The sequence below is a fragment of the Eumetopias jubatus genome, unplaced genomic scaffold, assembly GCF_037043125.1.
Source record: "Eumetopias jubatus isolate StellerSeaLion01/CBP00866 unplaced genomic scaffold, mEumJub1_p1.0 scaffold_4, whole genome shotgun sequence".
Taxonomy (NCBI): Eukaryota; Metazoa; Chordata; class Mammalia; order Carnivora; family Otariidae; genus Eumetopias; species Eumetopias jubatus.
This window is the reverse complement of record NW_028274810.1, coordinates 156150244-156165015: the sequence shown is the minus strand read 5'-3', so window position 1 is coordinate 156165015 and position 14772 is coordinate 156150244. Positions and strand designations below refer to the sequence as shown.

Here is a 14772-nt window from a genome sequence, read left to right as displayed (position 1 = left end):
ATTTTGAAAACTATAAAACTATAAGTGTTGTTATTATTAGCAGTCTTTCATCATCTTGGAGCAAACATTTCAGGTTTTGAGATTTTCTTAGAATCCTAATGCAAGTCCCTTGGATTGTTTTGGTGCTGGGAAAAAATAATTTCATTGGCCTCTCCATGGACTACAGTATTACATGATTCCTATGGGGTCTGAAACACTTGAGATGTTGAATTTCAGGATCTCACTGGCAGCCGAAAGGTTTGGAAGTTATTTTGCTTAAAAGAAACATATGTCGCATGAGCAAAATATCATGGTTTTGAAAGAAATAACATTTGTGTTTCTTCTGTTGGCAAATATTCCTCAGTGCTGAGAATGCAAACTGTCAAATTGTATAAAAAATCTGAACTGCCAAAATAAAAGCCAAACAAGAAATGGCCCAGAAAAAAGGTATAATTTTTTTTAAATTAAGTTAATTAAACAGGTAATTAAACAGGTAAATTCTGCAGTCAGGTAAAGAATATTTTCAGTGCATAATCTTCTCCAGGTACTAAGGAAGAATGCCTGTCCACTGAATCTCAGATACTTAAGAATCGCTTAAGTGCCAATACTTAAGAATCTCAGATACTTAAGAATGACTTAAGTGCCAATTGCAAATCCACCTTCTCATCAGCTATCAGTTCATAGCCTACAAGGGCTCCTGGTTATCCTCAGGATAAAGGAAGCCATGCCAAGCCTTTCTTGGACAACCCCTGCTTGCTTCTCTGGCTTCATTTCTTACCTCTCCTTCTCTCCCACTTAATGCTTCAGCACTTACTTGGCATTCAAAAACACTGCCATTTAGAGGATCCCTGGCATGGTATTCTGGAAATGATACTGGATTTTAAGAGTAAGGAGATCCATCTCCTAATTCGAGCCTTACTACTCTATAACTCCACCACTCAGCCCTATTGAGACTCCATTTCTTCATCTATTATAAAAGGATATTATTGATGATTGCCCATTCCACCTCCCGTACCCATGGTAAATATTACTAATATATTTCTCATTTCCATCAAGCCGAGATGAAGCTTTAGGATCCTTCTCAATAGTTTTCTGAGCAGCTATTTCCAAATGACTACAACTGGCTCAGGTAGACTTAGGACTAGGTGGTTGTTAATGTTCTTTTCAGCTGTGTTAAATAGTTCTAGATTGTTTAGATAATTGATTTTTTTGTTGTACTAGAATATCTGTACTAACATTGAATTTTTTATTGCTTTAGAGAGTAACACTCAAGGCTAAATCATACATAGACGTACATATCTAATAAGATAATAATTTAATATGCATTTATCATAAAGTCACAATAAATTCAATTAATGTTGTAAAAGCTATTTATGCATGTTCAAACTTTAAATGAGGTTTCATTTAATTTTCAGATGTGAAAATTCATCTCCAGACCACTGATTATGGAAACTTCTTGGCTAATCAAACAAATCCTCTTACTGTTTCCAAAATTGACACGGAGATGAGGAAAAAGCTATGCAGAGAATTTGAATATTTCCGGAATCATTCCCTGGAACCCCTGAGCACATTTTTCACATACATGACGTAAGTGGTAGCAGGAAGCCCTGTTAATCCCCCATGTGATTGTGCAAATGACCCCTAATACTTACACGTGGGGCATTAGGCTGGCATGAAGCTTCAAATCTTTTTCTCTTATTTGTAAGTTTGAGTACATTCAAATTTTGGCAACTTAGAAGCTCACAGAGCCACATATTTACTATTTACTGTTGGAAGATTTCATTTATTTATAGACATGATTATGTAGGTGGTGGCAGCCTCCACATATAGTCATGTTCTCAGGGCTGCCTGGCTGGCTTAGTTGGTAGAGCACCCAACTCTTGATCTCCAGGTCATGAGTTCAGCCCCACGTCAGACGTGAAGTTTAGTTTAAAAAAAACAAAGAGTGTTTTCAGTTTTCATTTTAAGAAAAATGGTAAGTGCGTTGATGTTTAAAGGGTTCTGGCTGCTGATACTGAAGGTAAATACCATGTGACATTTTTGGATCACTTGTTAGGCTGGAGCTCAAACATCACATGTTGTTGCTAAGGCCACATCTTTCCGTTCCTGGTTCCCCTTGCAACAGCAGAAGTAGCTCCCATCATAGTTATATATGTTTTATTTTTTTCCCTTTCCATCACCAGGAGTTCCAATCTTTCACTGTGAAGGACTTTCATTCTAAAAAATGCTTGAATTTCCACACAATAATAAATTGTACTTTCATTAATCCAGTTAACAAATCCTATCCAGCGCGCAAAACTTAGGGCCTCTCCAGTTGTTCTAACAGACAAGCTGGGAACAAATGTCCGCAGTAGATGAGCTGGTTATTATGTATATACCATTTCAGTGTAATATACACAGCGACGAATACTATACCTGGGTCCTAGACTGGATTAGAAAAATATAAAATAAAAATATCCTCTATTCCACATGCCCTTTCCCCCCACTCAGTTCCTTACCCCAAAAGGAAATGCTTCTCCATTTCATATGTATTTTCTAGAAAAGTATTTACAGTTGAGTATGTTTATTGATACACACTCAACTCAACCCACCCCACTTCCACACATCAGATTTATGAAAATGGAATCATATTCCTTCTGCACTTTTTTCCCACCTAGTATTTCTTAGAAATATCCTTGTCAACATCATTCTTTTTATAACTGCCTAGAATTCCATTTTGACATGTATCATGACTCAATTTACCAGGAATCTATTAACAAATAACTAATTTTTTTTTCCATTGCAAAAAGTTTTGCAACTAGCCTATTACTGCGCAGGTCTTGATTTATTTTTAAGATGAATTTTTAGCAGTGGAAGTAGTGAATCAAAGGAATGTTCTTTTTCTTATATTTGTAAATTGTGCTAAGTAGTACTCAACAAAAGTAGCGCCAGTTTGCACCCCCAAAGTAGTTCATGAGAAGACCTGTGTCCTTACACCATTACCAACATTGAATATTATCTTTTTAGTTTTTGCCCATCCAACAGGTTAAAAAATTGTATCTTTTGCTTTCATTTATATTTATTTATTATCAAAATTGAACATCATTTTGCATTTCTTAATCATGTGTGTTTGCTACCTGACCAAATACTTCGGCTTTTTTTTTTTTTTTGGAGTATTCAGCAGTTTTTCTTTATGGAATGGCTCTTTGTAAATTAAAAAAATTAGCCCTTCATAATACATATTGCAAAATTATTTTCTTGGTGTGATATAATTTAATTTTTATAGCTTCTTTTTCCTGTAGAAACATTGAATTTTTTTCATTAGCTATAACCATCAATCCTTTCATTTGTTGGCTTCTGATTATTGTATCTTGCTTAGAAAGTCCTTCTTCACTCCCAGTTTATGGGTAAATTTACCTGTCTTTTATTTCATTCATTCATTATTGTTGATGTTTCTTTTTTCTTTTTTTTTTTGATGTTTTATTTTTTAGATTTAAAAACTTGGTTCATCTAGAATTTATTTTAGTGTAGGAAATGAGACTAGGGATCCAGCTCAGATTGTTTTTCCCCAATAGCTATCCATTTGTTCCTATACCATGTCTATAAATAGGTAAGTAGAAGAGATGACCATGGTTTGAGGCAGGAAGTAATTGTTGGTATACCTGAAATATGTGATTAGTGCCTATATGTCTTGTTTGTGCAATTAGACCTCCTATCAGTGCTATAGGCTAAGTTTTTATTTATAGGCAAGATCCCAGGTGCCGATTTTTTAAAGAATCACAAATACACAGCTAGTTAGAAATGAAAATTAGGTGTGAACTGGGTCCAAAGCCCAAGCACTTTCTTATAGAGAAGGATTCTGGGAAGTCTTCCAAAGATCTGACATTGCTCCTGAACCTGGAAATAGGGTGGAATTTGGAGATGAGGGAGAAGCCTGAGCATCTGGGGTTGAAGCGTGTAGATGGGAAGGACACAATATGCATGATGAATAACAGGTTAGTTTGGGTGGGAGTGGGCTGCACCAAAAGGGGAGGGGAGCAATGGGGAAGGGAGGTTAGAAAAGTAAGTTCCAGCTAGATAATGCACAGTCTTCAATGGCAGGCTAAGGAAGTTGGGCTTTATCACCTTGGAGAGTATTTTTCATGTGTGTGTTGGTATTTGCAAGACCCTTCCTTAAAATAATAAATTAGATTTAATAAAATAGATTTAAAAATAAAAATCTGAAGGGGCGCCTGGCTGGGTCAGTCGGTAGAGCATGTGACTCCTGACCTTGGAGTCATGAGTTCAAGCCCCATGTTGGGTGTGGAGCCTACTTAAAAAATGAAATATTTTCTAAAATAAATAAAAATCTGAAGCAGAAACCCAAAATGTAAGAGACCAAAGAAGAGGCCAGGTTTGCTCATAGGACTCTTAACTCCCCGTAATGGTTGGGATGAAGAACAAAGTGCTTGGGCTTGGACTGAGTCAGCTCCAGGTTCATATCTAATCTTCAGTGGCTGCCTGGGAGTGAGGCTTTCCAAACAGCGATGCCTCCAGCAAAAATGTCTGACAAGGGTAGTTATGGAGACATCATTAAAGATTCCTCAGAAGAAAGACAAGAAGGCCCTATCTGTGTGGAGTAGAAATGACAATCAAAATACTAAACAATATTTATGGAATATTACTATATGTCACGGCTCTGCTAAGTGCTTTGCAAACATTGTCTCCTTTAAACAAATCTCAGTTCTTATCATCACCATTTTAAGGATGAGGAAACTAAAAGTGCAGTAACTTGCCTGGGTCACGGATCAACAAATGGAGGAGTCATGCTTTAAAGTAAAAATAAATAAATGTTGGCAGTAGGCTCTGTAAACATCTTTTGCTCAGATTTTAGATGAGTTCAGAAAAATGACAGAGAACAATCGAATTTTAATGGAGTCAGAAAGCTACCAGGTTTTGTACTTCCTGCATTGAGAGACAGGTCTCATATGACAGAAAGTTGCTCAAAATGTTTTAGGAAGTACTTTAGCTCTAAGATGACTCTGAGTCACTTGGTCAATGTTTCCTCTTACGTGATGACTCCATGGTTTAGTGTTTCCTAACCACAGAATCTTAAACCTGGGAGAAGCCTTAGCATTAATTGAGCAAGCTTGCTTATATCACAGCAAACAACCATGTTGATCTAGTTAAAATGTACTCTGTTTCTAGGGGTGCCTGGGTGACTCCGTCAGTTAAGTATCCAACTCTTGATCTCAGCTCAGGTCTTGATCTCAGGGTCATGAGTTCAAGCCCCATGCTGGACTCCACCTAGAAAAAATAAATAAATAAAATTTAAAAAGTAAAATGTACTCTGTTCCTAAAACAAAATTACTTAAAATCTCAAATACTTCTAGTCATTAACAGTGTTTAAAAATTTAAAGAATACAGGTGCTCACAAAACCTTGCATAGAGTATTAATGCAAAACTGAAAGTGGAAAGGTAATTTGGGTAGCATCAGTACTGTTAGTAGTATTAGTAATGGACATATTCTGATTTATCTACTCTTTCGGCTATAAATTTTTTGAATTAGTTCTTTTAGTATCTCTATCTGTACTTGCTAGTATGTAATGGGCACTGAATATTTTTTGAATCAATGTATAATCCTGTATTTAGCAGCACCTTACACAGTGCTAGAAAATACTTGCAGATTACTCAGGATTTTATATTTTAGGTAGCACTTGAATATTGGTTAATTATTGGCCAGTATATTAGGGGTAAAAACCAGATGCCATGCCTGCAGATATATTTTGTATGACAAGGGCAGTGTTTAAAATAATTTACAAAATATATTTAGTCGGGGCTTGCATTCTTCAGTTAGCCACAGTCTCTAACACTCTGTTCTGTCTTACGATCGATCTTCTGATCTGTCTTGCATCTTACGATCTTAGGTTACCTATCAGATCCCTGAAGATAGATGCTCTCATTTAAATGTTTTATTTACATCTCCACTCAAGAACCCTGCAAAGAAGGTGTTTATATCGCCATTTTTTTAAGTTAGAGAAACTGAGGGTCAATAAATTAATGAATTTTCTTTTTCTTTTTTTAAGATTTTATTTAACGGAGAGAGAGCACAAGCAGGGGGAGCGTCAGAAGGGGAGAGAGCAGCAGACTCCCTGCTGAGCAAGGAGCCCGAAGCGGGACTCAATCCCAGGACACTGGGATCACGACCTGAGCTGAAGGCAGCCGCTTAAAGGACTGAGCCACCCAGGCGCCCCAATTAATGAATTTTCTAAAGTCTCTCTCTTATTAAGAGATTTGGAGGGGGTTTGATTCCAGGTCCATCAGTCTAGAAAGCTAAAGATTTTGCACTGTCCCAGTAGTTTGTTAAAAAGCAAGTAATTCAGAATTACCTGTGGCCCTTTAAAAAAGTATATTCCTGATCCCTCTTCCAGAAAATTCTGAGCTTGCTGGCCTTGGAGTGGGGCAGACACCCTTTTGGAGGACACCCAGGTTACTCGATGTACACCTCTGATTAAAAATGTCTCATCATGGTGCTTCAACTTCATGACTTGGAAGTCATTTTCACAGTTACTCTCATGGGTTTCTCTCCATAGTTACCTGCACAGACAGCATTACCTCCCTGTCAGAGACCAGATAGCTCAGCTGAACCCTGACATGTGTTACCGTAACAAAAGGTGTACATACAAAAAAGAGTTCTAAAACTACTTTTCTTACTTCTCTTCTAGAATATTTTGGGAAGTCAGGTGTCTAGCACCCACGAACTTCGATCAAATTAAGATTACTTCCTATTCTATCAGGAAGTGCCCAGGGCATCCTTTTGAAAATGTGAAGTCAACCCTAATAGAGATGATCTAAATTTAAGTTGTTATAATAAATACAATCTAGGCATTGCACATTTGTGTGATATAATTACTGTATATGTGAAACTTATTTTGAAAATCTGGAATGGATATTTTTAAATGCTTAATAGCAGGAAGATCTGGGGGGTTTGTATACTATAATTATACACAGTTGTGTGAAACAAAGGAATGAATCCTTAGCATTTTAATGAAGAGACTATTTAATATAGGACTAGATTGTTTTATTTTTCTTCCCTCCTACCCAACACTTTTCTGGCAGCATTTCAGCTTCTCATCCCTTTTGAGATTAGCCATCTTTTAAAAATAATCTTTTAATATTCAAAATACTCCACCTCAGGGGATATGCATTTTCTGAATATAGGAAGATCAAGGAAGAGCAAGATGAAGATCAAACATAGTCTTAAGTACTTGGACTATTACTAGGCAAGGACTGTAGGTTAAAGACCATACGTTGAAAAAATCTTTAAAGATTTATTCATAAAGGCTAATCAAAGTTCTTGACTATTCTGATGATGTGTTATAAACCTTCTACAGGCTTTACACTGCACTCTATGTTAGGAGGCTGTACACCTTGGTTTTTCCGGAGGGGTTTCTCAGGATGCAGGTCTTCCCCTGCTAAAACCAGGAAAGTCCTCACCTAACTGGATGAATTGGTTGCCCCATCACTTATTAGTCACAAAACGAGTAATATAATTCTGTGTCACTTACATTCTTACATTCTGATGGAGCAATCTGATGTATTCCCAGATGGTGAAAAAATAAGACAGAATTAAGCAACAGCTATAATAGAGGCTTGAACATTTAGTTGGAGGAGCCTAGGGGATGGAATAACTTACTGTGCTTAAAAGATTTGGGGCACCTGGGTGGCTCAGTTGGCTAAGCGTCTGCCTTCGGCTCAGGTTATGATCTCAGGGTCCTGGGATCGAGCCCCACATCAGGCTTCTTGCTCAGCAGGGAGCTTGTTACTCCCTCTACCCCCTGCTCGTGCTCGCTCCCTCAAATAAATAAAACATTTTAAAAAAAGATTTGCAGAAAAAAATCGAATTTGAACCCAAATTTTAAATGGGCATTATGTTGAAGGAATAACTTATTCATTAGTGAGGCATGAGAAAATTTTGTTATTTGGAAATGACAAGTCATCTCGGATGTGGCTGAAGCCTAGACAAGAGCAGGAGGAGCATGGGCTGGGAAAAGAGAGTAGAGTCTGGCCTGATTAAGGGCTCTGACCCTAAGTCTCTATGAGTAAAAGTCAGTAAAGAAAGGCTTTTCAGAAAGGGTTCCATCGCTGGCATGCTTCCTATGTGCTATTAACCGTACCCCTCACCGAATGGTCACCACCTTGTAAGGTGGGGCCTGTTCTGCTGCGAAGCCATTGGGTAGAGCCTTTGAACACTTAACAGCTCCTCTGCCTCAGGCAGTGTAATGTGGCATTAGTTTCTCCTCTAACCAGTGGGGAAGTAACTGTTCTTATTGAGTACATAGTGTTTGTTCAGTAATTGGTAACTGTTGTTATTATGCCTATTTCCTGGGGCATGTAGGGACCTTGTAGCTGGTGAGTAGAGAAGCCATGACATCAGGTCACTCCGGATAGCCTTCCAATGGTGCTACTTTCTCTTCTTTGTTCATTTGTTTTTACTTTTCAAGACTTAACACTGCCTTGAAAAGTGAGGGGAGGATCTTAACATATATTTTAGAAAGATGATTCTGTTGGAATTGTGAAAGATGTGTTGAAGGGATGGAACTGGAAACAGACAAGCCATAGGGAGATACTTTAAAAGTTAAGACTAGAAATAGCAGCCGAGATAGAAAGAAAGGAGGGGACAGTGGTTAGATACTTTTGGGACATAGATGTAACAGAATTTAGCATCTTGATTTAATGACCAGTGAGAGAAAACAGGCAATAATTCCTGCAAATTCTAAGCTAAGGAAAGAGAATCTGCAAGTTAGATAAAGGATTTTGGTTTTTGTTTCCAATCAAAAAGAATAGGAAGCCCACTGTAAATTAGAGACAATTATACAGATAAAACATCCTTAACCTCACCATCATTTGGCATTATTTTCATATTCTTTTTTTCATACGTTTTAAAAGAACTAAAATCACTCAAAATATAATTTTGAATCTTAACTTTTCTATATATACCAGCAGCATTTTTTCTATGTCAAAAATTTTTCTAACATTTATAAATGACTATATAGCCTTCCATCTGGTCATGAACATTTTAGAAGGGCTGAGTTCTGTATCTTCCTTACTTCAAAGTCTACACAGTATTTATAAAATTTTGATCAAGTTCCCAATAATATTATGAAATTGACCATTTGACACCACTTTGCATTTGTGATTCTGAATCTCTGGCCAGAAAAGTCCTTCCAAAATCTTAAGGACTGTAACATCTTACAGGTTTTATATCCAGAGATTCCATGTGGATATTCAGTGGCAAGCAAGTACAGGGCAAAAATGTCTCGACTGTAGCTGCTGATGAGGCCTCCAGCATTTGAAAACTCTTCAGCACTTTGAGAATTGAAAAACCCTGGTGCTATCCTGCAATAGCAATACTTCATCTGTCTGGAACTGAATGACATTCACTTAATCAGCATACCATATACTAAGTGACTGCTAGGAGTGAAGGCCTATGCTAGGTTTTAAAATTAGAGGTGAATTGAACATAAACTTGTTCTCTAAGCCAGTGGAATAGTTACTTAAGGTTCAGATTCCAAGACCATACCTCTAAAAATTATGTGTTATGAGGTCCCGGAATGTGGTCTGTGAATCTTCACTTTTAATAAGCCCTCCAGGTGACCCTGTTGCCCGTGAGAAATTCTTGGAAGCATTTGGTAGACTCTAACCCAAATCTACAATATGCCAGTTGTGGAATCTTGGAAAAAAGTTCCTTACTCATTAGCAGTCTTGGTTTCCTCATCTAGAATAGTAATAATTATATTCAGTTTGGAATTGTGAGTGTAATTTGAAAACAGGGCCAGCTTGTATTTTGCGAGGCCTCGTGCAAATGAACATACAGGGCCCTTGTTAAAAAAAAAATGTTTAGTCATTTCAAGAGAGCAATAGCAGAGAATTTAACCAAGCATGGGGCCCTTCTCTGTGTTGGGCCCTGTGTGACTACACAGATCACACACTCATGAAACTGGCTGATACTACAATATATGAATATATCCACACAATCTATGAATTTTTTCTTAATTTTATTTTGTTACAGTAGTCAGCATACAGTACCTCATTAGTTTTTGATGTAGAGTTCCATGATTGATTGATTGCGTATAATACCCAGTGCTCCATGCAATAACGTGCCCTCCTTAATACCCATCACCAGGCTAGCCCATCCCCCCACCCCCCTCCCCTCTAAAACCCTCAGATTCTCAGAGTCCCTAGTCTCTCATGGTTCGTCTCCCCCTCCGATTTCCCCCCTTCATTTTTCTCTTCCTTCTCCTAATGTCCTCCATGCTATTCCTATGTTCCACAGATAAGTGAAACCATATGATAATTGACTTTCTCTGCTTGACTTACTCACTTAGCATCATCTCCTCCAGTCCCATCCATGTTGATGTAAAAGTTGGGTATTCATGCTTTCTGATGGCTGAGTAATATTCCATTGTATATATGAACGACATCTTCTTCATCCATTCATGTGTTGAAGGGCATCTCGGCTCTTTCCACAGTTTGGCTATTGTGGACATTGCTGCTATGAACATTGGGGTGCATATGGCCCTTCTTTTCACTACATCTGTGTCTTTGGGGGTAAATAGCCAGTAGTGTAATTGCTGGGTCATAGGGTAGCTCTATTTTTAATTTTTTGAGGAATCTCCACACTGTTTTCCAAAGTGGCTGTACCAACTTGCATTCCCACCAACAGTGTAAGAGGGTTCCCCTTTCTCCACAACCTCTCCAACATTTATTGTTTCTTGCCTTGTCAATTTTTGCCATTCTAACTGGTGTAAGGTGGTATCTCAATGTGGTTTTGATTTGAATTTCCCTGATGGCTAATGATGATGAATATTTTTTCATGTGTCTGTTAGCCATTTGTATATCACCTTTTGAGAAGTGTCTGTTCATGTCTTCTGCCCGTTTGTTATAGCCACACTTACAACATATCCACATACACATACCTTTAAAAAATGCAGCTAATTTTTTGCATTAGAGTATAATCACCAGTGAAAGTGAGAAAAGATTGAAGAAAGGAGGTGATGCCAAAGCGGAAGGCTTGAAGGATGAGATCGTGTTTGCACGCGGATGTGCCTAGGAGGAGGCAAAACAGCGGGTACAAGGAGTGCTTACCCAGTACTACGGTTGCGTTGCCAATGCCAGGGACATGAGCAAAATTAGCGTCTGACTGTTACGGAGATTAAGGTAATGGATGTAAAAGAGCTTAGGATACCATTCCTACAACAGTTCTCCCCTAAGGGGAAACAAATCAGGGCCAAGAGAGAGACGTTTTTTTTTTCCTTCGTTCTTCGTCCACAGTCCAGGTGGGGTAATAATCAACCACCAGGGGGCACGATTGATCCCAGTAGCCTGCTTGTCCAAAGCATTGCTCCTTCCCCAACAATTTATTAGTAAAAGAAATTTGAGGCTGTCTCATAACCTGGAGCGATTGAAATCCACCCTGGTACTGATCCAGATACCCACTGCCTTAGTTGTATTTTATTTTATTGTGTTTATTTTATTTTTTTTAATTGAAAAAGAAACCCGTGCCTGTGTTTTTAAAGAGTTGTTTTTTATTAAATTTTATTTAGTACTCACTGCGAGCCAGCATTTCTATAATTACTTTACATGTATTAAATTCATTTAATTCCCATGACATCTGTATGGGTGGCACTAATACTGGCGTTTTAGAAATAAGGAAACAGATTAAGTAGAGACTATATTTCCGAATGCATTTCCCAAAGCCCAGAGGTAACCCTCATAAGTGTTTTTTGTTCTTGTTTTTATCTTTTATTTTTTTTAGATTTTATTTTTAAGTGTTCTCTACATCCAAGGTGGAGCTCCAACCTTCAACCCTAAGAGCTGCATGCTCTACTAACTGAGCCAGCCAGGAGCCCCAACCCTCATTAGTTTGTTGCATAATTTTTTTCTACATGAAGAAAGTTTGAAGTGTATGCAAATGTTTATATGTGACCAAATATAGGTATACATAGTCAGTTTTATTGTTTTAGAACATCAAGATCATATTACATGTATTACCTAGACTTTGTCTTTTTTTACATAATCTAGTCAGCATTTTCTACATGGGCCCCAGGGTCTATCTTATTGAAAGCGCATATTGTATCCCATTGTGTGACGTCTGGCATCCTTTATTTAACCATTTCCCTTTTGTCCATCCAGGTCGTTAGTTTCTTTGCTACCCCAAGTAATGCTGCGGCGAACATCATTGTGCATATCTTTGCTTTCTCACGCCAGAATTTCTGCAGCATGGATTCCCAGAAGTGAAATTGTCCATAGATGTGCAGGTCTTAGATTGTGAGAGATAGTAGCAGATTGTTTTCATACTCCAACAATATATGAAAGTTTTCTTCCTTTCTTAGTCTCTCAGCTGTTTTTTTTCCTTTTCTTTCATCATCAGAAGATAAGAGATTCCCCAATATCTATTGTGACTGGTGTTTTGAATATAATAAAGATGAGATCCACCTGTTAACTGTTAATGTACTTGAATGACCATAAAGAAAAATTTATTTGTTGATTGAAAAAAAATCATCATTGTGTCCCTATTCTGTACTAGTATGGTTCAGGCTTCTTGGGAGGCCACAAAAAATGCACTGAACAAACTCCTATAACAAAGATTGGTAAGAATAATCTGCACATAACTGTATTTGAAATGAATATGTAAAATGACTTATCTAAAAGCACACAGTTGAAGAGTGGCAGAATTAGTGTGAGAGTCCAGGTCTTATTTCCTCAGATATGCAATAAATACTTGGGAATGAATGAGCTAATTATTCATGTTCACCATTGATACTGCTGATATATATTGAAAATTAGTATCACCCCAGGATAAATATAAATACAAAAATTTAGAGAAAAAAAGGTCACTTCTAGCTGGAGATACTTTAAAAGCTTAATGAAAAATGTGGTATTTGAATATGACCTTAAAGAATGGGAGGGATTTCGATTTCTAGCAATTGGTGGGGAAGGAAGCTTTTATACATCTAGAGAATAAGAACAAAAACACTTGTGTAGGAAAGGACAAATAAGTTTGAGGAATTTTTAAGTCCAAACAGATGGGTTAAACCAAGATTGTAGAGAAGTACTAGAGAGAAGAGTTTTCTAAAGATTCAAGAGCTACCAAGGGTTTGGGAAATGCGTAGTGATCAGCATTCTCATTCTAAAATACGCTATTATAGGCAATGCTGACTTCTGAGCAATTTCTGCAGTATTTTGTTTTATGAGAAGGAAAAATGAGTGTGACAGCAAAATTAATTGCTTTTTAAAATTATTTTAATTTTCACTTCTATTCAAAAAGGGGAAACTTTAGGGAAGTAAGAAATGCTACCCAAAAAAGTCAAATTTCAAGAGGGAGCAGATGTTTATGGGGGATATTCTAAACCTCAACAGTCTATTTAGCAAGTCAGACTAAACAGCAGAACTGCCCCCTGTGAGGATATGGAATTAGCATTGGATTAAATAAATCAGGAGTTACAGAAATGTTTACCTAAGTGATCAAGGAAACTTTCATTTGAAAATTAATACATTGAAAAATACTTCCAACATGGCCCTATTGTCCATGTCACAATAAATACTATTGGGCCTGTTAAGGGTGAATTGTCACCTTTCATGAGGAATGAAATAACTTAGAGTACATCAAGTGTATTTCACACATAGCCCAATCCTTGCCATGAACAATTACTCTTTATTAATGCATTTCATGTTTCTGTCCCTGTGTATGCCATATGTACAAGTGTGACCTAGCAAACATATCACAGTTCTGGTCACCTAAAACAGAATCGTTGTCATCAAGAACACTATAATGTGTGGCAGATGAAGGAAGCTGACCCAGCCTCTTGGTAGAAAGGAAGCTGTAGCAATCAAGTCCTGATACCAGGATGTGGCTCTTATGATAAAGCCAAATCGAAGTCATAGTGCTTTCAGGTAACAAATCTGTTGTAATCACCAAGTTCACCAAGTTATTTACTATCCAGTGGCACCCACATGGAGAAGGTCAGCCTGAGTCTTAAAGAGCCTCCATCTAACAAAGGGATTCAGCCCTTTTAATATATATAAAAGCAGTTATCATTTATGACAACTAGTTAAAAGGCATTGTTTTGAGATTAATGATTACATTCCCAAAAGATAAACAAACTGAAGTTCTGGTATCTTAAAGGGAACATCATGAAGTAATGACCACACAAGGCTCATTCTAGTGTTAATATGATGCAGAACAGGATGGTCACAGGTTTTCTAAAAATAGGTATGTCAGATTTAATATTTAATATCCCAGCAAATAACATAATTTATGGTCTTGTGGATGATCCAATCTTCCACTCAGTTCCTTGTCTCTATACCACAAAAGGGTTGATAACCTCTTACCTTCTAAGAGCAATGGGCAAATTTAGAGAAGATTCTATTGGCTAGAACTAAGTGTAAAACTACAGAGATGTAGAAGTCTCAGACAATAAGAAAATTTTTAAACACTGTAAATTTTTTATACAAAAGATTGTGGCTTATAATTTCCTCTTCCCCTTCCTCCAAAGTCTGGTTTTTTATCTTTCTAAGAGTGTATGATCACACCCTCCTCCTTTACCCGAGGCACTCTACCAGTTTTTCATACATGCTACTAATCCAAATGCCAACCATTCAAAGTTGAACAAATATTTTCATTTTAAGCCTGAGAAAATGGAGCTCTTGTTAAACAGGCTTTTAGGTGACAAAGTTGGGTTTAGAATTAGGTTTCTCTGTTTCAAAGCCTGGGCTGCTCCTACTGTGACAACTTAATAATTTATAAAATGTCACATGTATGATTTGATTTAG

The 14772-nt window shown here is 37.3% G+C and overlaps 1 protein-coding gene across 1 annotated transcript in view; it reads left to right on the top strand.

Annotated features, from left to right (window-relative positions):
• The window catches only part of ATP6V0D2 (ATPase H+ transporting V0 subunit d2), a 42366-nt gene that overhangs the window by 10406 nt on the left and 17188 nt on the right, over nucleotides 1-14772 (top strand). Inside the window, exon 2 of the mRNA XM_028113060.2 lies at nucleotides 1395-1566. Coding sequence (XP_027968861.1) covers nucleotides 1395-1566 — 172 coding nt within the window. The remainder of the gene's footprint in view (nucleotides 1-1394; nucleotides 1567-14772) is intronic.